The 22,280-nt window shown below is 42.2% G+C and overlaps 1 protein-coding gene across 2 annotated transcripts; it reads right to left on the bottom strand.

Annotated features, from left to right (window-relative positions):
• Nucleotides 1-6,400: 6,400 nt before the first annotated feature.
• Nucleotides 6,401-20,781, bottom strand: Apod (apolipoprotein D). 2 transcript variants are annotated; one of them, XM_020179630.2, is made up of 5 exons: nt 20,624-20,781; nt 17,589-17,725; nt 12,317-12,438; nt 8,872-8,960; nt 6,401-6,902 (listed from the first exon to the last, which is right to left on the bottom strand). In XM_020179630.2, exons 1-5 carry the CDS (start codon nt 20,736-20,738, stop codon nt 6,667-6,669), a joined length of 699 nt encoding a protein of 232 aa, XP_020035219.2. In that variant the 5' UTR covers nt 20,739-20,781; the 3' UTR covers nt 6,401-6,666. The 2 variants fall into 2 exon arrangements, with proteins under 2 accessions (XP_020035219.2, XP_020035220.1); XM_020179631.2 differs by having other exon boundaries at nt 17,589-17,738; nt 20,624-20,762.
• Nucleotides 20,782-22,280: the final 1,499 nt, after the last annotated feature.

Raw genomic sequence — 22,280 nt, 5'->3', positions numbered from 1 at the left:
CCCAAGTAGCTAGGTTTATAGATGTTAGCCACCAATGCCCAACTCTGACTTGCTCTTTGAGCTAGAGTCTCAATAACTTTTTGCCCAGAGTGGCCACAAACCTCAGTCCTCCTATCTCCACTCCTGTTTAGCTGGGGATTACAGGTATAATCACCACACCCAGACCTATAATTTTATTATCTTAAAAGAAACTCACAAGAATTCAAAAATGGCAAGAGTCAGCTCATAGGTATTATTCTTGCTCTGGATCCCATCTTCAGAATTGTCCCACCTCTGAAATGACAAATCCATATACCCTGTTATGAGGGCATGACTCCTACTCTTCCAACCTTCCCACTGGGTTCCCCATCACACTGCTCTTCAGTTTCCCAGAAACGTCTCTTTCTACGAGAGATTCCCAGTCTGTGTCTGCCATAAAACACATGCAAACAACCGTAAGCCACGGTAGAGGGCCACGATTCTATGTCCTTGATGTGTGATAGATGTAATAGCTAGTGGACAATCAGTGGACAATCATCCACACTACTTGTAGATTTTTTTAAATGGTGACAAATTCATCAGTAGCCTAGTGCCTAGTGCTTGTTTGGAGAATTGTCATCCTTAAAAATTTGTCATGTATGGGGACCACCATACGTGAATATGGTATTCTTATTCCTTTAGACCAGGCAGCTCTCTGAGCCTGCTATCAGTGAACACATCTGGAGTCCCCATTTCTTCATGGGAAACTTTCTATGAGTGCCTGTGGGGCATGCTTTTAGAAGTCCATTCAGCGGCTGCATTTGTGAATGTTGAATGTTGATAGAGTATTCTTGGGTCACCACATAATTATTGGTGGCTCTTCTACTCCTTACTCCCTTTCTTTTTTTTTGTGGAATGGCTCCAGGCCCAAGTTGGAGCCCTTATTACTTACTATTTGGCTTTAGAAAATAAAACATTACTGCCGTAGGCTGAAAAATGACCCTTGAAAAATATTAGGTCTTAATCTCTGAAGATTCTAAGTATTTAACTTGGAAAAGGGGTCTTTGTAGATGTGACTAAATTAAGGATCTTGAGATAGGGAGACCTTAAGAGCAATCATGTGTGTACTTGTAAAAGGGAGAAAGAGAGAAATCTCTGTCTCTGTCTCTGTCTCTCTGTCTCTCTGTCTCTCTCTCTCACACACACACACACACACACATACACGATTACTCTGTGAAGACAGGGCAAAAAAAAGATCTGAAGATTGGAATATGTGACCACAAACCAAAGAATGGGCAGTCACCCAAACCTGGAATTGGTAAGGAAGTCTCTCCCCTTAGAGCCTCCAGAGGGAGCACGGCTCAGTCTATACCTTCACTTCTGTCCAGTGATAACTGATTTTGGACTTCTGGTCTCCAGAACCGTGAGAGAATAAATTTCTGGTATTTTAAACCACCAAGTTTGTGGTAACTTTTTATAGTTGCCACAGAAGTGAATACAATTGCTATTGTAATGGAAACCACCTGTATTTCCCTGCCAAGTTGTAATCTCTTCCCTCCATTCTCTGGAGGTAACAAAAACCTTGAATTTGGTGTTTATTAGTTCCTGAATTTCATTATAATTTTATAACCTGTGTATGTATTTTGAAATAATATGTCATTTTTATACCTAGAGTCATTGGTGTCCTTCTGTATATTGCTTTTTGCTATATTTTGTAGACTGTATTTTGATACATGAAGCTCTAGTTAACTTTCACTGTTGCAAAAACATTCTAATTTTGTGCATGTGCTTATGTGTATGTGTGCATGTCTCTTAATTTTTACACTAATTTTTCTCTTGATGAACATCTAGGGGGTTTCCAGATTTTTAGTCTTTCAAACAGTGTACAGTGAACATTTGCACATGTCTCTCCTTGCAGACACATTTCTAGGGCATTTACTAGGGAATAAAAATACTAGGTCATCCTCAGTTTTCATCCTCAGCTTTACTAAATAGTGCCAAATTGCTCTGTAGAAATATCAATGACACACTTGGTGAGGATTTTTTTTTGGGAGGGGGGGACGGGTCTCTCTACTTATCCCAGGCTGCCCTTGGACTCTCCATCCTCCTGCCTTGGCCTCCTGAATGCTGGACTTATAGGTGTGCACCACACCTGTCTTAGTGGGTTGGATTTTGACTACAGTCCATGTCAATAAGAGGCATGATATCAACTAAAGGTGCACAGATGGGAGACCCAGAGAGTGGTAATCAAATTCTCTTGGAAAAAAAACAATGGCTCTCAGTTGAAGCACAGGAGCAAATCTGAATCACTTGGGAGAAATTTTCTCAGTCTTTTGTGCTTTTTCACCCACTCTCTCCCCATTCTGGTATACCTTCCCAGGGAACTAAACCCCTCTTCCCCCATGAGAGTGACATGTCTTAATTAAGAACAGTAGCCTGGGTGTCCAAGAAGGGCTGAGGGGGAAGAGCTACGAAAGCCTGTGGGAGAATGAAGTGCCAGGTGAGGAGAAGGCCTTTCGGTCAGACACAGAGTGTCTCTGAGGGAAGCTGGGCACTTTCCCTTCTCCAGGTGTCAGGATACCATTCGGGCTCAGCACCCACATGCATGGAGCTATAGCCTCTGGTAGCTCACGCCTCAAGGTCCTTTCGAACTTTGCTCCCTGAGAGAGTGACGTTATATTTCAATAAGCTACTGCTCTCCCTGGGCCTCAAGGTGTACTGAAGATAACCAAGGGTTGGCTTAAGGTGGACATTTTTATATTTCAATTATAATTAGCAGGCTAGGAAAACTTCCAATGCATTTATAGAACACAGCATGTAAAAAAATTATGTATCTATCCCCATGTAAAATGCATCAAAATAATGCATGCATCAAAGAATAAATTATTTATTATTACGTTGAAAAATACATACATTGATAAAGTTGGGAGAAGATACAAAATAATGTAAAGGATTGGCCTTTTAATTTATTTGTTTTTGCTTTTTGAGACAAGGTCTTGCTGTGTAGCCCAGGCTAGCCTTGAACTCACCATCCTCCTGCCTCAGCCTTCCAAGTATTGGGTTTACCATACCTGACTAAGGGTTAGTCTTATGAATCTTTTTGGCTTCTTTTCCTTTAAAAAAGATAGATATTCTTCCCTTCTCAGAAAACCTTAACACTGTAAGTGGAAGAATTCTTAGAGAGCTGGTATAAGTGGCTGACCTGTGAGAGGTCAAGAGTGGCACTGGGTCCCCTCCCCTTGCTTCCTGCCTCACAACTCCCTGTCATTTCCAGTTAGTTCAGGTCACCTTTTCTGCTGGAAAACCTTAGATAACTCTTGAGTCTATTTTAATATCGCATATAATCAAAATATTGACATGAACATAAAAGTTGACCATATTTAGCAAACATAAAATCTTCGTAGCTACTTCTATTTATCAAGGTAAAAATGGTTGCTTTGGGGGGAAGTCTGTTGTAAAATAAAACAATGTTTAGTCAATTATGAAAATAAAAACTTTCTAAGTTACTTGATAATTTCCTTTAGAGTATACAGAGGACCTCGTTGGTAGTAAATTGTGATTACTTCAGTGGAGAAAATGTAAACTACCACACTTCCAGTATTCACTAATCATGGCCTTGTCTCACACATGTGATGGACGGAGATGGTGAAATAGGTGAATAGTTCCCAAAGGCCTCAAAGTCTGAGGCAGCTGTTGGAAGAAGAGGCTCCTTTTGGGCAGGCTTGACAATAGACTTACCAGAGAGTCAGGCTGAACTAATAGGAAGTTTCAGAATCTGTGTCCATTTTAGGGCCTACACTATAAACACCAGTAGCAAAAGTAAAAAAAAGGGAGAAAAATCACCCATAATTCCACTACTCTAACTTTCATTTTCTGTCTTCGCTTTTAGTCCTTGATTTTATGCCATCATTTCATGCAGCTATAAATACTACATAGTTAAAATGCTGCATTCTTTTTTTTTCCCACTCAGCTTTATCTTGTGAAAACTTTTGTCTTAGGGTTATTTTGGTTGCAAGGATAATTTACTTTGTCAAGTTAAATGATCTCAAGAATGTGTATGTGTGTGTGTGTGTGAGTGTGTGCCTAATCTTACAGAAAACCAAGGACAGGAACCAAAGACAGCGAACTGCCTTAGAAACTTGCTGGGATTTGGAAAGCCATAAGCAAGTGAAGCTGCTTCATTAGGGGAGTTGGGTGGGTGGACGGGGTCTCTGCTGATTTGCATTTCTGCTCTTCACTCTCATAACTTCCGTTGTTGCACTCACCAGTTGCACAAACTCAGTGACCTTACAATTTGTAAGGGTCACAAACGCAGTGACCCTACAATTCTGGAGCTATCAGTCATCTTTTCTCCAGATCTTGTGAAGTCAAATCTCAATTTGATTGCTCCAGTTAGGCCACAAAAGTCACAGGCTGCTGTTCAGCCTGCAGATTGACTGTTACTGGTGCAGGTGGACATGCCCTGGTTCTTTCAGGTGTGGGTGTTAAGATGGAATCACCTGCTCTAGACTGTAGTTCTGCAAGGCAGCAAGGACTCCCTCCCAGGTAGTGTGGGTGGGCAGGTACCAGCTCCTGCTGGCTTCTTTGTCTTCACATTTTAATGAGTCATGACATGACATCAAGTGGCTATTCTAGAATTTCTGATCACATTTCTCTGCTGTTGTAATTTGCTTTCTTTCAGTTTGGGAATTGCTACGAGTAAAATTATGGTGAGCATTTTTGTGTATACATCTTACTTCTCATCCAGATTATGCAAAGTTAAATTATTATTTTTCTTTTATTACATAGAGATTACTTCTTCTGAGTACCTCCAGGGCATAAAACATAACTTGCAATGTTTTTGTTTAAAACGTATCTATATTTGTAAAAGATGTATACTTATGTAGCTAGGGGCAAAGTAAAAGAAGTGATAGCTGGGATTTGCATCAAAAATGGAGGCATGGTAGGTAACAGCTGAGCAAGATTGGTGATACTGGTGGAGCAAATGGTGGGTGTGCAAGGATTTATTAAGTACTGTTGTCTCTGTTTTGATGTTTACTTCTCACTCCCTTCTCTTTCTCTCCCTTCTGGATGTTTTTGTTGTGTTTCCTCCATGGGAGTACCTGGCACCCACATTTCCTCTGGAATCCCAAATTTTCAGTTGCCCTGATACTTGCTTCATAGGTTCCTTTTCCTTCTTTGCCCAAGTCCATCCATCTATTCACCCATTCAGTAATTCATCCACATAAAATAATTAAGCTTATGTACTGGGCAAACACTGAAAAAGGTATAAAGCATAGTCACTTTGCTTCAGATGTCACCACACTGCTGCTAGGAGGAATGAAATCATAACATATTTTTGTACCATGAAATAAAAGACTCATGGCAGCTTAACACTCTGAGGAATCATGGTATTTTATAGAGGCGCCAACTGCCTTCTGATGGGATGGGCAGTGGGGTAATGCATCAAGCACAGCCAGCAAAGCCAGGAGAGACTTAACCACCTAGCTCTAAATCCTTGACTTTTTTCCCAATGATTTCAACCTTTTGGAATTTTAAATTGAAGCTGTATCTTGAGTTCATATTTATTTAGAAAAAAGAACCTCAAATGCTCAAGGAAATCAATGTTTTATATTTGTGGGTTTTTTTAAAAGCAAAAATCTAACCAAAGGGCTTAATTTTCTATTCATTTCCTAGAACATTAGTAGATTATAAAATTGATATGAGGTAAATGAAATTGTAGGGTGATCATTTTGAGGGCTTTCTGATTTTAAAAGTCACAAGATATAAAGCCCAATTCCAGGTGGTTCCTGACTTCCTGGTGGAGCAGGAAAGTGGGAAGGCCACGAGGAGAGATTGCACCACCTTGGCTGCCTGTGTCTTACAGGGGTTGGGACTTCTTTGGAGCTCCCAGGGCACCTCTGCCAGCCTCTCCCCTGTATTCCTGCCTTGGTAAGTTAAAATGGCAAGCAAGTAAAGACTTGTCTCTCTTTCTAGACTGCAAACTTCTGAAGGGTTTTAGGGAGTCTGGATTTTTCTATGCCTGGAATGCAGTTGGGCCTCAGCAATATCAAGTGCATGAAAGACTACAACAATTTTTTAAACTCATCAAGAAAAAAATTCCATTATCTTCTCCCTCATGCACTCTCCTCTTCTTTGCGTGGACCCTGATGGCCATTCTTCAGCCTTACTCTGAAGAATTCCTATGAAATAGTAAAAACTTCAAGGAACTCCCTGTCAGAGGCTGGAAACCCCCAAGTCATTCCCCCTAAAGGAGTATCTACTGCAGAATGGACTACTGGATCTAGGTCACCAGAATATGTCTTCACCATCAGATTTCCCCTTTCCGAACAGGACTGCTACCTTTGAACTAGGACACTTCAGAACTTACTTTTTCTCAACCTAACTGTTGCAGGATTTCTAAGAACAGACTTATAATGAAAACCCACAATAACCAACCCAATTTGGAATCTACTGTGAGCCACAGCAGGTCAGCAATGTGTTTATTATTGGACTAGCAGAGTAGCAGGGCAGGCATAGCTGTGTTTGGGCCAACTTTCCATGAGTTCCCCTCCATTACTTCTGTAGTCAAACTTCCCTTCTGGTACTTGCAGTGGCTTGTCATGGTTGGTTGTTGCGTGTCTTCATTAGGGACGGGGTTGGGCAGAGTCAGAGAAAGCAAAGCAAAAGAAGTGACATGGAGTGACTATGGCTCCCTGTAGAGTTTCCTTACAAGAAGTCGGGGCAGTTCACCTGATCTGTCACTGTCATTTTCTCGACGTCGATGTCATTAGACGTCAAGATGTCTTTTAGAGAGGTCACTGTTTCTGGAGGGAGATAGGGGTTTCTTCCCAAGATCCAAACGTGATCTAGGTGGAAAAGCCAGATGATGGTGGTGCAGGAGTACACAAGAGCATAGTTCTCATAGTCGGTGGCCAGGACCCAGTACGGTGCTGATGGCATCACTAAGAACCAGGAGAAGGTGGCATGAGGAGAGACCAAGGCAAGAGAGACCTCATTTCTAAGACTCTGGTTCTATTTCTTAGGTCACTTGTTCTTAACTGGCTTCACATTGGAATTATATGGAGGCTTTGAAAGACACTAAGCCTCCCACCCCCACCCTTCCCTAGCTTCAGATCTGCATGTGGTTGGTACTTCTTTTTTTTTTTTTGAGATAGTCTTGCAACATAGCAAAGATGGCCTCAAACTCACTATTTTCGTCAGTGAGGAATTGCAGGCATGTGCCACCCTGTTTGGTGGTACTTGATAGTTTCTAAAGCTCCCTGGTGAGCCCAATGTTTGGCCAAAGTTGAAAAGCCATTTCAACAACCTGGTAGTGGCGGATGTTCTGGAGGAACCAGATGGTTCGGGAATACCTCCTCAACCAATAGACTGCAGTTAGCACCAATGCATGTGGAGGAACATCTTAGCTAAGTGGAGTCAATAATATTCAGCCAGCGGCCCCAGGCCATCCACCCAACTCCCCTAATGGAGCAGCTTCACTTGCTTATGGCTTCCCACATCCCAGTCAGTTCCTAAGACATTTCACTGTCTTTGGTTCCTGTCCTTGGATTTTTGTAAGATTAGGCACACACACACACATTTTTGTAGATCATTTAACTTGACAGGGTCTCTGCTGATTTGCATTTCTGCTCTTCATTCTCATAACTTCCTGCACTAGGCTCCCTTCTCCAGGCATCTCCCAGGTTATTCCTTCCACTTGAAACAGCCCTTCTTTCCCATAATCTCTCACATACCCTTAGATGTTTGCTATGGGCAAGCCCTCCAGTAAGAATAAATCTTTTCTTCCTCAATTTCCCTAGCAAACAGCCCCTGACTCTCTGTTGGCTCCCATTCCAGGGCTCCTTCTGATGATTACACGGGTAACATTTAACTTTCACTCTATCCACCACCCCACTCGTGTTATGTAAAAAAGCTCTCAAATGAGAGTTTGGAGACTCAGGGTTAAGTCCATCTCTACCTTTAATTAGTTCAGTACCTGTCCACAGCACTCAGCTGTCCTGCACTTTCTTCTTTGTAAAAATGACAAGACGAACTATGTGTACGAAGTCCTTGACATTTTATGGAGCATGCACTGTCTGGTTTATCTTCAAGGACCCTGGTTTATACCATGTCATATGTGTGGGAAGAACTGTTTTCTCCTCCCAGCATTACTTTCTTGGTCTATAAATAAGAACTTCCTCTCTGCTCCACTTTAGGACTTGACTGTTGTATGTGCTTGGAGGTAGCAATGGCAGGGGTGGGGAAGAGGTGGTGATTTCTCCTGCAGCTGGTGACCTCAGTGTCTGCCATGTAGTAGGGGAGAGGGACTCCCAAGCACTTTCAGGATTAGAAAACCCCAAAAGACTGGGCTACAGTGTAGCTACAGCAGCAACAAAGCTGACATGCGGGGGGAATGGAATGCATCCATTCCCCAGTTAACTTAGAACTTAGAGGGCTTATGGCTAAATATCAATCAGAGTCCCAATAATGTGACTAGAGGGTGGCAGATCCAGGATTCAAACTTGTCATCTCTTGCCTCCAAGCTTTTGCACATGCTAGTTATTCTGCTACCATATGCTAGTTTGGGGGGCTCCTGTTTCCCCAGGGTTTCTTACGGCTTGTGCCATATATGCTTCCATTTGAGCCTCTCCAGTTGGAACACTGATGAGAATTTTCCAGTGAAACTCTGGTTACTCATCAGTATCCACATGGTATGTCCACGTCATAAGGACAAGACCAGCTCTGTCTTGCTCATCATTACATTTCAGTGCCTAGTCGGTGTGTGGCATAGAGTAGGTGTTCAATAAATAATTGTGTGTTGAACCCTGATGGATGACAGTCTGATATGACAAAGGATTCCAATCCAGGACTCTAGCTTTCCATTTGCATATCAGCTGTCCCTGAAAGTTCCTGAGAGAAATAGATACTTACACTTAAAAAACTTAACTCCCAGCTTGGCAGGCTCTGAGAGGTTGCTCTGGGTGGCTTCACCTTCAATTTGGTTCACAGTTCCATCAGGTCTGCAATGAGTTAAAAAAAAAACAGGAAAGGAAAGAAATAAAGCAATAGATAAATGTGGGAGGGGAAAAAGAAAGAAAGGAAAACTCATTGAAAACAAAAAAGATCAATGAAAGGTAAGATTTATGCTTTGAAGGACCAAATTCTGCGAAGAAAGACAGCCTAGGCAGTGGTGGGAGGGTGAGGGAATAAGAAGTGACTATGGAAATGGTTTGGGATTGGATAACCCTTTAGGCCCTTCACTCACTTCAACACTTTTTTTTTTTTTTTGATTATCTGACATTTGCCTTTCTAGCCATTTCCATCCACCAGGCTCCAAAGAGAGAAGGGAAGAACAAATAAATTGACTCAACACACAAAGAAGATTCACTTCTTTACAAATGAGGAGCCGAAGGAGGAACTTGATCACTGAAGATGGTGCGAAACAGCCAGGGAGTCTGGAATTGCACAAGCTTTTCCCTCTTTGGATCTTGGCAATGTCATGTGAACTCTGAGTCCCCTTCTACTTCAGCAAATGTCCAGGTGAATGGGAATGATTTTGATAAAAGCAAGCAGTGAGGAAACATTGACCTCGCCTCAGTGATTCTCAGAGGAGCCCAGATCTCAGCAAGATTAAATGTGAAGAAATGCACATTTTACAATTGATGCCCCCTAATACTTATCATTGGCAGTGCTATTTCTTTCTTAGTGGTATATAAAATGGTGGCATACCTTAAATGTGATAGTATTGGATTGAAGGAAATCCTTTCACCCTTTTGAAGGGACCTGGCCCATTTCTGGCTAACTCTCAGTGACCCTGTGAACCTCGGGGAAAGAGGAAAGGCCTGGAGATGGGAGCAGAGAAGGGAGGTGCTCAGGCATCAGGGGATTCCTCCTCAGGAGGGGACAAAGGAGCTGCTTATCCTTCAAACCTCAAGCAGGGCAGCCAGACTAAATCAAAGTTGGTAGGCTAGTACTAGGTTAGTGGTGATGTTCAAGAAATCAGACAGTAAGGAACAGGTAAAGGAGTTTGGTAAAGGTCCTCTGATATTCCTGGCTATGTTGTCTGTTTGTCACCATGTAGGGATGGAGAGCATGCCCTGCTCTCTGAACTGTAACTCAGACAGCTCAGAAGATGGTCTATTTCTATCTGCAAATGATAACTTAGCAACAAACTAGGTTCTTCTCAATACACTCCTTTTTTCACCATCATTTGTGTTTTGTTCCAGAACAGTTTTCAAAACACCAGTTCTCTGGTCATAAATTTGCAACTTGAGCATGGGAAAACGTGTTTGTATTTTCAAAGGTAGCAGCAGCTTAACCATAAAAGGTCATATTTATTAAATGACTACTACATACCAAACACTATCCAAGAGCTTTACATGTGTCACCTTGTTTAATGCTCAAACAGCCCCCTGGAGGAGGGTTCTATCATTACTGCCTGCAGAATGATCCTAACTAACCTAAGATCACAGACGAAGTGGCAGACCAGGCTGTGAGATGAGGCAAACACCAAAGCCTCAGCCCTTCATCTTCCAGTGCTGTGCCAGCTGTTCTGCCCCTAAGTTCTTTGATGCTGGCTGAGAATTCCCTTGCTCAGACTCCCTGTCATGTCCTCTATTCATTGTGCAGTGCTCCTGGAAGGAGAAACTACCCCATTTTCTCCAGCTACTTCTCCATGCACCCTGTGTTCCAAACAATTGGGCAGAGCAACCCAATACTAGGAATATAGTGAAAGAGGACCCTGGCCCCTTCAAATAAGATGGCAGGGTAGGGGGATCTCATGGGTTTAGGATGTGTCTTTGTCTTAATTCTTGGTTTTAGAAAGGGACAAAATATTTGAAATGGGGTCATTGTAACTTCACTGCCTGCCTGCTATAGTTTGGATGAGTGTCCCCCAAAGTCTCCATATTAGAGGCTTGGTCCCCCGGGTGGTATTATTGAGGGGCAGTAGAACTTTTAGGAGGTAGGGTAACTTAGTGGAAGGTCCTTAGGTTACTTGGGGTGTGCCCTCAAAGGGGATTGTGGGACAGGACAGGGTACTGTCTTGTCTCTTTTCTGCTTCTTAGCTCCTGGGGTGAATGGTTTGCTCCACCACACACTCCCGCCATGATGCGCCACCCTCACCAGAGGCTCAAAGAATGGGGCCCCTGGATCTTGGAGGGGAACCACCAGGACCATGAGTCAAAATAAATCTTTTCTCTTTATAACTTAATCACCTAGGAAATTTCACTGTAGTGATGGACAGCAGACTGGTAGGGCCTAGCGAATTCTTGTGAGAAATCTGGCATCTCCAGCTTGTTCCCATAGCTCTTTACCAGGCTCAGAAATGAGCTGGGTTTTCTTTGAGAAAAGAAAGATCCTTTCTTTGTTAATCTGGTGTGTGCAGGGGCAGGAAGTCAGCCCACTGGGATGGTGGACGGCCACAGAGAGCCTCTGTGTGCCTAGGAATTTCCAGGCTGGGTGTCAGTTGTGTTCTTGGAGTAGACACAGTTGTTCAAGCTTGTAGAGAACAGGAAGGACAACCCTTCATTCCCAGTCTTTCTTTCATCTCTCTTCTCTTCCCCATTTCACTTCTCTCAGATCAAATCTTAGCTTTGTCATTTATCAGCTACTATAAACCTTGGTCAAATTATGAGTTTTCTCATCCATAACATGAGGATGATAACAGTACCTACTTTGGAGTTATCATGGGGATTATATGAATATATATTCATTAACATATATATACACCTGTGTGTACACATACACACACACACACACACACAGGGAATAGTGCCTTGCACGTAGGAAATGCTTAAATGTGTTTGTTGGTGCTGTTATCTTTGTGGATGGAGGGTGGGTAGGAAGGACTTCTGTGGCTCTCTAAATTTATGTTTGCTTTCCAAAGTGTAAATCTATCAATGTTAGAAGCCCCCATGATAGAAATGTATACTTCTATAGGACACTCTGTTTATATATCCTAGTGTGTGCATGTGTGTACAGGAATTTGATTCTTGCTTAATGAAAGGAGTTTCCTAACAGAAAAAACTACCTGGAGATAGGGAACTGTCATAGGAGGCCATCAACTACCAGTTCCAGGAAATATTCAAGCAAAGCTGGTGAGCAGATGGTACAGAAGGGGCTTCTGTCTTGGTTTGGAGGTCAGTCCAGGTGATCCATGTCCTCTACAACCAGTGACTCTATTTTGTGATGAGGGCAGGAAGGCTGACAGTTTGCGTTACTGTTGAGTCCCTAGTGCCTCTCCCAGGGCACTAGGAAAATGATTAAGGAAATGAATGAGTGTATTCTAGTCCTGTCTGTCTTGCCTGGCCCTGACTGCATGAGCACCAGTCACCCCAGGACAACACTGCAGCCGCTCCTGTGTACATTCACTTACCTCAGCTCCTGATTTAGAACTTTGATGTTTCCGTTTTCCTTTAGAGAGTAGTTGGCTTGGATGCAGCTTCCTTTCTCAAAGCTCACTGGGATCTTCTCAATTTCGTACCATCTTCCAAGATACTGCAGAGACATCAACAACCAGAGCAATGCCCTGGGTCTCTCTGGGGACATGAGAACTCTTCCCCATTGTTAACTTGCAGAAGCAGAGCCCTTTCCTGGGGAAACCAGGCAGAAGGGGCTGCATTGTGTCCAGTGTAACTGAGCAAGACACTGATGCAAATGACAACAAGTGAATGCACTGTGTGTGCCCTGGAGAAGGCTACATTCTGTTCCTAAAGCGCTCTTTATTTAGACATGTTCTTAGTGTCCTCTTCAGCCAAACCTTGCTGAAATTCTAGACTCTGTCAAAGGAAGGGATGATGGAAAGTACCTTCCATCTCAAACATTTGGTGATGGTACAAAGCATCTTTGAATTTTGTACAAAGCCAGACATGTTGGCTGTTGGGGCACTAAGACTCAGAGTTGGTTGAACTTTTCCTCAGATGACCTTACACAAGAAATTAATCATAAAGGCTTTTGGGAGTTGCTCAGGATTTAGACAACATCTTTCCTCAAGGTGCAGGGGGCTTGCTTTTTGTTCATAACTTTGGGGTAGATCGAGTCAACTTTAAGAAAACTGCTACTGTGGCCAAAGGGCTAGCGGGGAGCAGGCACTCTAGTGTTACCAAACATACCTTGCACAGAGGCTGTAACAACTTACAATTTCTGTGGAAGGCAGTTTGGCAATATCTACAAAACTAAAAGTACATATATTCTTTGGCCTGGCAGTTTGATTTCAGGGAGTGTATCTCTTGCCATAAAAAAGTGACACATGTATAAGGGTATTTGTTGCAGTACTGTTTGTAATTATCAAAGACAGGAAACAGTCTAAGTGAGCATTAGAAGGGAGCTGGGCAAATAAGTGATGGTGCATTCATCCAAGGGATTTTATTCAGCCTCTTTTTAAAGAGTGATATGCAATTATATCTAAGATACATTTAATGAAAAAAAAGCAGAAGATCAGGTACAAAATGGTGTGGATCTTAAACTACATTTTGTGTAAAATTAGGGGAAAAGCTTATTATATTTGCTTTCTATTGCTGTTATAATAAATTACCACAAGCTTAAAATAACACAGATTTTTTTTTTTTAATCTTACAGTTCTGTAAGCCAGAAATCTGATCCTAGTGTCGCTAGGCTAAAATTGAGATGTGGGCCACATTCGTCTCTGGAGGCTCTAGGGAGAACCAGTTTCCTTGCCTTTTCCAGGTGGTAGAGGCTGCTAGCTTTCCTTGGGTTGGGACACCTTCCTTATTTTCAAAGTCAACCAAAGCATTCTTCCATTATATCTCTCTGACTTTTATTCTTTCATCAAACCACTCTCTCTGACCACAGCTCAGAAAGTTTCTCTGCTTCTAAATAGTTTGGGATTAGCCTAATCTGGCCATCTCAAGGTCCATTGTTTAGTCATATCTGCAGATCCCTTTTTCTATGTAAAGTGACATATTCACAGGTTCCAGGGATTAGGGGATGGGCATTTTTGGAAGTCATTATTCTATCTACCACAGTTGTATGCATATTTGTTTGTATATGTCCATGTCGTCTCCAAAATGATACACAATATTCTGTTTTTTACTGGTTGCTCATGGGAAAGGAAACTCAGGTACAAGGGGAACTGAAGGAAACTTCTCATTGTAATGCTCTTTTGCACGTTTAGTTTGGTTTTTCTTGTTTTGTCTTGTTTGTGCCATGCTGGGGATCAAACCCAGGGCCTTGTACCTGCTAGTCAATACTGTACCACTGAGCCACACCCTCAGCCTTCTTTTTGCACCTTTAGAATTTTGAACTGTTTGGGTATATTTATCTAGTCAAAATATTCATTGAAATTATTTTATAAAGTTAAAAAATATGTTATTTAACAAAGAAAAATTAGGGTTATGCATTCATCTTCAAAAACTCAGAATTTGACTGCAAACAGGCAGCAGCATTGCTTCAGTCACGTGGGTTTTGGCTCAAATATATACCCACATTTATGACCAGAAATTTCCCACTCATTTATCAGGACACAGCTGTTAACTGAAACACCAAACTTGGGCCAGCAGAGTGGCTCAAGCTGTAAAAGTGTCTGTCTAGCAAGCACGAGGCCCTGAGTTCAAATCTCAGTGCTGCCAAAAATAAAAAACAAACAAACAAGCAAAAAAACCTCACCAAACTTAATGTTCATTTAAAGCACCAAAGATAGGGTCAACTAGCTTGACAGACATTCTCAGAAAACACTCCATTTTCCAGTACATTTAAAATACTTCTGTTACTGTTCAAGTGACTTGGTGCTCCCCAAAAGCAAAGAAATGTGGTTTTCCAGAAAAGAGCAAATTCAGGGCTGAGAGATTGATTTTTATGTTATGCTCCTTCATGATTTCAGATTATTTCTGGAAGCCCTCTTAACCCTTTTCAGTTTCTCTACCTGTATAAGGAGAACTCAATGTTCAAAAAGAATCCTGGAAAGGAAGACATAAAACATCTTAATTGGTGGTGACATATCCTTGTATATAGGAAATCCTAAGGAATCTAAAAAAAAAATTCAACCATTAGAGCTAACGAGCTCAACAAAAATATTTGTAAATCATTTATCTGATAAGACACTGTATCTAGAATATAGGAAGAACTCTAACATTGCAACAGTTAAAGATAACCCAATTAAAAATGAGTAAAGGATTTGAATAGAAAATATTCAAAGAAGATTTTATACAAGTGGCCAATAAGTAAAGATGCTCAACAGTATTAGCCATTAGGAATTACAAATCAAAGACACAACTACTAAAAATGGCCATAGTAAAAAAGACAATAATAACAACTATTGGCAAAGATATGGAGAAATAGGAATTTTGTGCTGCTGGTGAGAATGTGAAATAGTACAGCTCTTTTGGAAAACAGTCCCACAGTTTCTCAAAAAGTTAAACACAGAGTTATCACAGCAGCAATTCTACTCCTCTGTCTATACCCAAGGAAACTGAAAATGTATGTCCCTCTCCCCCAACAACCTTGAACGTGACTATTCATAGTAGCATTGTTCCTAATAGTAAAAAATAGAAACAACTCAAATAATCGGCAAATATAATGAGGCATAATCCATCCAGTAGAATATTATTTGTCAATAAAAAGGAATGGGGTACTATTCCAGCCTTAAATTTGGATGAACCTTGAAAATATATTAAGAAGTCAGTCATAAAAGACTATGTATTATATATTCTGTTACTATGCAATATCTAGAATGGGAAAGTTCACACAGAAGGTAGATTATTGGCTCCTCAGGGCTGGAAGGGTTGGGGGAAACAGAAGAGTGACTGTGAATGCCTTTGGGGTTTCTTTTGGGGTAGTGAAGGCATCCTAAAATTGTTTGTGGTGATAGTTGCATAAGTAAATATACTAAAAATCATTGAAAGTGAAAGAAGTCTTTAAACAAATAAATGATTTGCTACATGAACTAATCTCAATAAAAATTTCCTGCTTTAATTATCAACACAGATCAATTTTAATTTCCGAAGTGTCTTGGAATTTTTACCCCAAAATTAAACGTCTTAGGTCTTTTCTGTAAAGCTTCTTTGTGGTCTACCAGGTTTACCTGAGTAAAGGGATCAGCTCTTAAATTACTAGCAGGGCAAGTCAATGTGGATTCAGCATACATCTCCTTCCCACCTCTCCTGTTGGAGCTCCCTCAGTCCTATGATGGTGCCTTTTCTTAGTCAACAAGCTCTCTTTTCTCACACCTCAACCTAACCCATTCCTTCAGAACTCCGATGATGATTAATCTTGACAACTTGATTGGATTAAGAAATGCCTAGAAGGACTGGGGGAGTGGTAGATCACTTGCCTAGCAAGAACAAGGCCCTGAGTTCAAACCCCAGAGCTGACTCTCCCCTCCCTCTCCCCTGCCACCCCATTCCAAAAGAAATACTAAGAGATTAGTAAAGCACACCTGCACACCTCTGGGTATGTCTGTGATGGGTTTCTAGAGATAATTAGATCCTGAGGGTTCTGATCTAATCAATGGATTAATCGTTTGATGGATTCGTAGTATGATGGCATCACTGGGAGCCAGTGAAAGGTAGGAGGTGGGGCCTAGTTGGAGGAAGTAGGCCACTGGGCGTGGTCCTCAGGAACTGTATCTTATTCTGACTTCTTCCTGTAGTCCATGGTGTGAATTGCTCTGCTGTGCCACACTCTCCCTGCCTTAATGGACTGACACCTCTGAAACCATGAGTCAGAATAAATCCTTCCTCCCTTAGGTTGTTTCTGTCATGTATTTTGAGCACAGTGATACAAAATTGACTAATACAGCTTCCAACAGTCATTCACACTGAGATACCAGTGACTGACAATAACTTCCGTGTTACTCATACCAGGTGTGTTGCCTCTTAGAAAGAATCAGAGCCTTCTACTAAGGAGAGGAGGCCTTGGGGTTAGAGTCCAGGCATGAGCTAGCCATATTGGGGAGCCTCTAGGTCATGTCATCTGATACGTGCATCTCTCTGCTTCTCCCTCTGTTCCCCGCCAAGGAAAGAGCGACCATTTAGGGAAGACTGGTTATGTTGCAGGTAGCAAGAAAGCCCTCCACTGCCCTCTGGTCTTTCCTAGGCCTATCTGAGTAATCCTTGGGTTTCCTGCACTGATGGGAAGCCTCATTTTGACCTTTATGTGCATTTGCTGGCTGTGTCACCTGAGAGGGACATTCAGTTCTCTCTGTAGGACAGCGATAACAGTACTGTGGCAGCCACAGTTAATGCCCCATTCTGAGTCCCCCTCAGCACCATTCTGAGTTGTCCTCAGAGTGCCTGCTCCCCAGGTGACACTCTGTGGCTCTCCTGTGCTGAGGGGCTTGCCAGTGCCCTGGGAGCTCCCATGGACTGTTGGCATCATCCATGGGCAAGCTAAAGTGCATTCCACACATTTCCTCCAGGAAGCCTCAGCAGGAGGGATCCCTGTTGTTTACCCTTCATTGTGTCTCTGCCCTTGGGGCTCGCTTCCCATATGACCATGGCTTCCTGCAATCATCTGCCTATGACTCCTTCCTGCTACCCTGCTTTGAGTCTGCTTTGGGGAAACCAAAATAAGGTAAGTACCTGTCCCAAGGCTTGCTGTAGAGATTAAAGCAAACTAATAAAACTGAGGCTTTCAGGATACTTATTCAAAAAGGACATAGAAACAAATGGGGGGTTAGCCTTTTACCATACCTTATTCACGTCAAAATTCTCCTGCACTGGAGGAGTTGGGCATTTCCCAAGGTGGAATGCTTGTCCTTTGGCTGCAGTGAAGAGGCCCACCAGTGTGGAGAGGAATAACAGCATCGTCAGCATCTTGGAGCAGTCAGCTGCAGAGAGAGCCTGGAGTCAGGGGGAACAAAGCAGTTGGAAGTATCTGAGCCTCCTGAGGACACATGGTGATAGAGAAAGATTCCTGGTGCATGCCTGGTCCCTCAGCAGGTATCCTCCTCAGCCCTCAGGGGACACCTGCTACTTTGAGGCCTTCTGCCCCATAGTCTTGGCACTTCTATTCGAGCACTTCCCACCTGTGTTAGTTACTGGGTGGATTTTGTATCTCCCCCCCCCACCTCATTATGTGCTTCCCCAGGGTAGGCACCACGTCCAGGTCTCCTCAGAATCACCACTAGGACCTCAAAGTGTCAGGTTCCATAGGTACTTGTTGTGAACAGAAAGTGTGTATACAGGGGTAGGGGATAGGCATGGGGGAACAACCTTGGAATGATCTATGACAGAAAAAGCAAAAGAAAATCATACACAGCATCAAGTGTCCTGTGAGATTCATAAAGGAACTGCTTCCTTAACCCCCCATCCCCCCCGCCCCCAGCCCCTATCTTGCTGGGCTGTTCTACCAACCCAAGAGCAGCCTGGAGACCTTCACAGTGGCCTATAAAGTTTCTTGGCCTAAAAAGTAGGAATAGTAATCATGCCTATCTCATGAAACTTTGTGTGAATTAAATGAAAAAATATAAAGTCAGGATTGGTGGCACATGGGGCTGTAGTCCCAGCTACTCAGAAGGCAGAGGTGGGAGGGTCACTTGAACCCAGGTATGCATGACCAAGTTCAAGCTTGGGTGACATAGGGAGACCTCATCATGAGAGAGAGAGAGAGAGAGAGAGAGAGAGAGAGAGTCCAGGCCAGTCTCTGACAAAGTATGTGCTCAATAAATCCTACTATTGTTATTATGAGAAGCAGAAACAGGATCATGTTTCCCTTATTTTTCTACATCGTGTTGAGGGCATTTGTCATAGTTGGTGTGCATTTATCCAAGGACTATCAGCTGATCTGTAACTGCAGCAAGCATTTCAGCCCAGGGGGTCCTCTGGTGGTCACAACTGGCTCTGGCTGTGGCTGAGAACAGGCTGTGGACGTGCTGGGCTCCTCTCTGTGCCCTTCACTGACTTGCCTCCTGTCTGTTCCCTTCCTTGTGACTCTTTGCCTGTAGCTGCACATGAGCTATTTCCAGCTCTGTCTTTCTCCCTCTGATGAAGATGACTGAGCCAATGCAAGCAAAATGTTCTCAGATCTGAGCATTGAAAAGGATTTGTCATAACAAGAATAATTATAACCACTCTATTATGAGTTTTGAAACCTCCAAATAACTTTAATAATCAATAGCTTTTCTTCTGGAGGTTTCATTGCCTGGTTTTCAAAAGAATAGTTACGCAAGGAGTAAGAACTATAGTGAGAGCTGCCAGCTGGAGTTGGTGGGGGAGGGAGCAGCTGCTGAGGCGCCCTCAAGCAAGTCTGTGGTGGGACCACTTTCCTTAGCTGTGGAGGTTTCGTTTTCCATCAGCTTTCTACCACCATGTAAACAACACCTGTCTTTTAACTTTGGAAAGATGAAGGGTGTGTAGAAACCAGGCCTAAATCCACAACATTTTCACAGAATTCTTGGAACCTCAGATCTTGCCCAGAGCATCGAATCTCACAGGGTAGCACACAGTGGGCACATTCTACAGGGTCTCATCTCATATCTAAGCAATGACACCAAAAGTCAGTTCCACATCTTACTCTGACACTTGTCTTATTACAAGACATTCTGGGTGCTGAAACATACCCTTTAGTTCTGTAGGAGGATTTCAAAATAGGGCTAACATTCCTAACTGCAGCTCTTCCAGTGGTACCTCTAGTTGCAGGAGTTCCTGTGGTTAGAACTTCTTGCAAAAACAGGAGTTGACAGCACCCATGTTTTTCCATGTCCCTTCCATTCGGATTCATCCAACACTATGGAGCATGTTATCAATGTATATGTATTAATTAGGGTATTAACGTATGACCGTGGGTAAAATACGGAGTACTTATGGCATACATTTCCGCACCTGATACTATAGGAAGATTATCTGAATGAGTTCGACTTTTGAAAATAAATATAATTTAAACATTATTTTAACTGACTATTAAATAACCCAAAAGTAATTCTTTTAAGGCTGCACTGTATCCACCCAGGCCTAGGCCCTGACTGAGGCTGATGCCCACTGAACCTCTCCATGGGAAGCCTGACGTTGGTACCTAAGTACGCTCCCACTGGATCTCCAGCATCTCATTTGGAAGCAATCTGCACTGACCTTGTCCTGTACTCAGGGATATTAGTCTCACAGATTACCTCCTGGTATAGTGTAAGAATTCAAGCCCAGGTCTCCCAAGAGCACCTAGGTGTCACATAGTCTTAGAACTCAAGAGATACGGAACATTAGGGACTAGATTTTGAGATTTCATATGACAAAATAAAATATACTTCCACAGATAAATGGTCTTCAAAACCCATTTAGCCTATGAATCTAGCAAGAACCAGATCTTTTAAACAATCTTTTGGTGCCATATTGTTTAATATGCTCCTCACAGGATTAATTCCAGTTTTCAGTTGATTTTACTGTCAAGCACAGTTGGGTCACTCATAGAGAATTCATGTAGTGCAGTCTTGGTGCATGGGAAATTTTCTCATGGTCTTCTTTGGTAGGGAGAAGGCATAGAATAAGAGAAGACTTTGAGCTGAGCACCAGCCCATTGCTTGGACTATCTACACCTCAGTTTTCTCACCTGAAAAATGGAATTAATAATACCTACCTTTTTTGAGAAGAAGTGAGACCAAATCTGTAAAGCCACTGCACAAGACCTCCATGGGTGGGAGTTATAATTTATAGTTGAAAGGGGCAATGGAAAGTCAAGCCAGTCTCTATTTTAAGCATCATTTATCATGAATGAAAATTAAAACTATAAAACATACCTCGTTTTATCAAGATGAAAGAAGCTTCAGCATACAGAATCATCCAAATTGAGATGCCTGTCTTGGAGACTGGCTTCTCCCAAGTCATTTTATAAGCTTCTATCAGGACCTGCATGCCACACCCCCTTAGTTCAGGAAGGCTGGCCTAAAAGCTGAGCTCTGTATGAAGCACAAACATGTGATGTTGTGTCTGTCCCTTCCCCCAGTTTCCTTCACAGCTGCTCCCTGAAGAAGAAACAATAAGCTATTGTTTATGTGTGTGTGAGAAAAACAAAGTGCATCTTCATTCAAACATCTTTTTTGCTTTGTGGACTTTAATTTAATTTTTTTTTCAATTAGAATGCACTTTTAAGTCCCGGCAAGATAAGTTGTACTATGTTTTCAAACATCTGGTATTTATTTTTCATTTTTGTATAAATAAAAAAGCAACAATCTCATTTCCTGAAATGGAGCAGGGACTTCACCCCTTGTGGTACCAAGCCTGGAATGTGGCTCTGCTAACAGAGGCAGGATTAGGAATCAGAATCTGCTTGCTGAGATGCAGGGGAGGCCCCCACTTCTCTGAGCTGTCTCCCCATTGAAGGTAGAGCCAGACTGTTATTATAGTCTCCATCAGAACTGGATGTATAAGGGACATATCAGTTCTGTACCAGGTGGAGCTCACACGGAGACATTAAAGTGTCTTCTGTATCTCCTCTCTCTCTGTACTATTTATGTCCCTCTCAATATGTATTCTAGGCAGCCCAATACTGCCAGGGGTAGGAGTGTGGGGTGTGGATTTAAACCGGGGGCACTTTTGGTTCAGCCACATTAAGTCATCCAAGCAGAGGAATGGATACCCACAGGATCATAGACTTGGAAACTGGATGAATGGAGGGTGTTTTCCACTTCTGCTCTAGGAACCTTGCAGAGTAGAATGCCAAACAGACCAACTCAAGTGACAAAAAAAGAACATTCCAGCATGACCTATACAGACTAACTGCTAACTATTCATATTCACTAACCAGGTAACTGCCACTATTCAGGCCTCAGAGGGGACTGCAGACACAGTTGTAGATTGAGATACCAGAGTGTGAGGGCAATGGATGACAGTGGTGACTCCATTTTGGATGAGGAAGACATTTTAAAAACAAACATCTGTTTCTATACACTAACAATGAGCAAACGGAAAAAGAATGTATGAAAACAATTCCATTTACAATAGCCTCAAACAAAATCAAATATCTAGGTGTAAACCTAACAAAAGATGTGAAAGACCTCTACAAGGAAAACTATACACTTCTGAAGAAAGAGATTGAGGAAGACTATAGAAAGTGGAGAGATCTCCCATGCTCATGGATTGGTAGAATCAACATAGTAAAAATGTCGATACTCCCAAAAGCAATCTACATGTTTAATGCAATTCCCATCAAAATTCCAATGACATTCATTAAAGAGATTGAAAAACCTACTATTAAATTTATATGGAAACACAAGAGGCCACGAATAGCCAAGGCAATACTCAGTCAAAAGAACAATGCAGGAGGTATCACAATACCTGACTTCAAACTATATTACAAAGCAATAACAATAAAAACAACACGGTACTGGCACAAAAACAGACATGAAGACCAGTGGAACAGAATAGAGGACCCAGATATGAAGCCACACAACTATA

The sequence above is a fragment of the Castor canadensis genome, chromosome 5 (genome assembly GCF_047511655.1).
Source record: "Castor canadensis chromosome 5, mCasCan1.hap1v2, whole genome shotgun sequence".
NCBI classification, from domain to species: Eukaryota; Metazoa; Chordata; class Mammalia; order Rodentia; family Castoridae; genus Castor; species Castor canadensis.
Note: the sequence above shows the minus strand (reverse complement) of the source record. Positions and strands in the feature narration are given on the sequence as shown.

Excerpts from the sequence above, each read along its gene's own strand:
- Apod (XM_020179630.2), bottom strand. The coding sequence starts at position 20,738 with ATGCAGGTCCTGATAGAAGCTTATAAAATGACTTGGGAGAAGCCAGTC. Across the intron at positions 17,726-20,623 it reads TTTCATCTTGATAAAACGAG|CTGACTGCTCCAAGATGCTG; the intron begins GTATGTTTTATA and ends CTCTCTCTGCAG. Across the intron at positions 12,439-17,588 it reads AGAATTTTGACGTGAATAAG|TATCTTGGAAGATGGTACGA; the intron begins GTATGGTAAAAG and ends ATGTCTCTGCAG.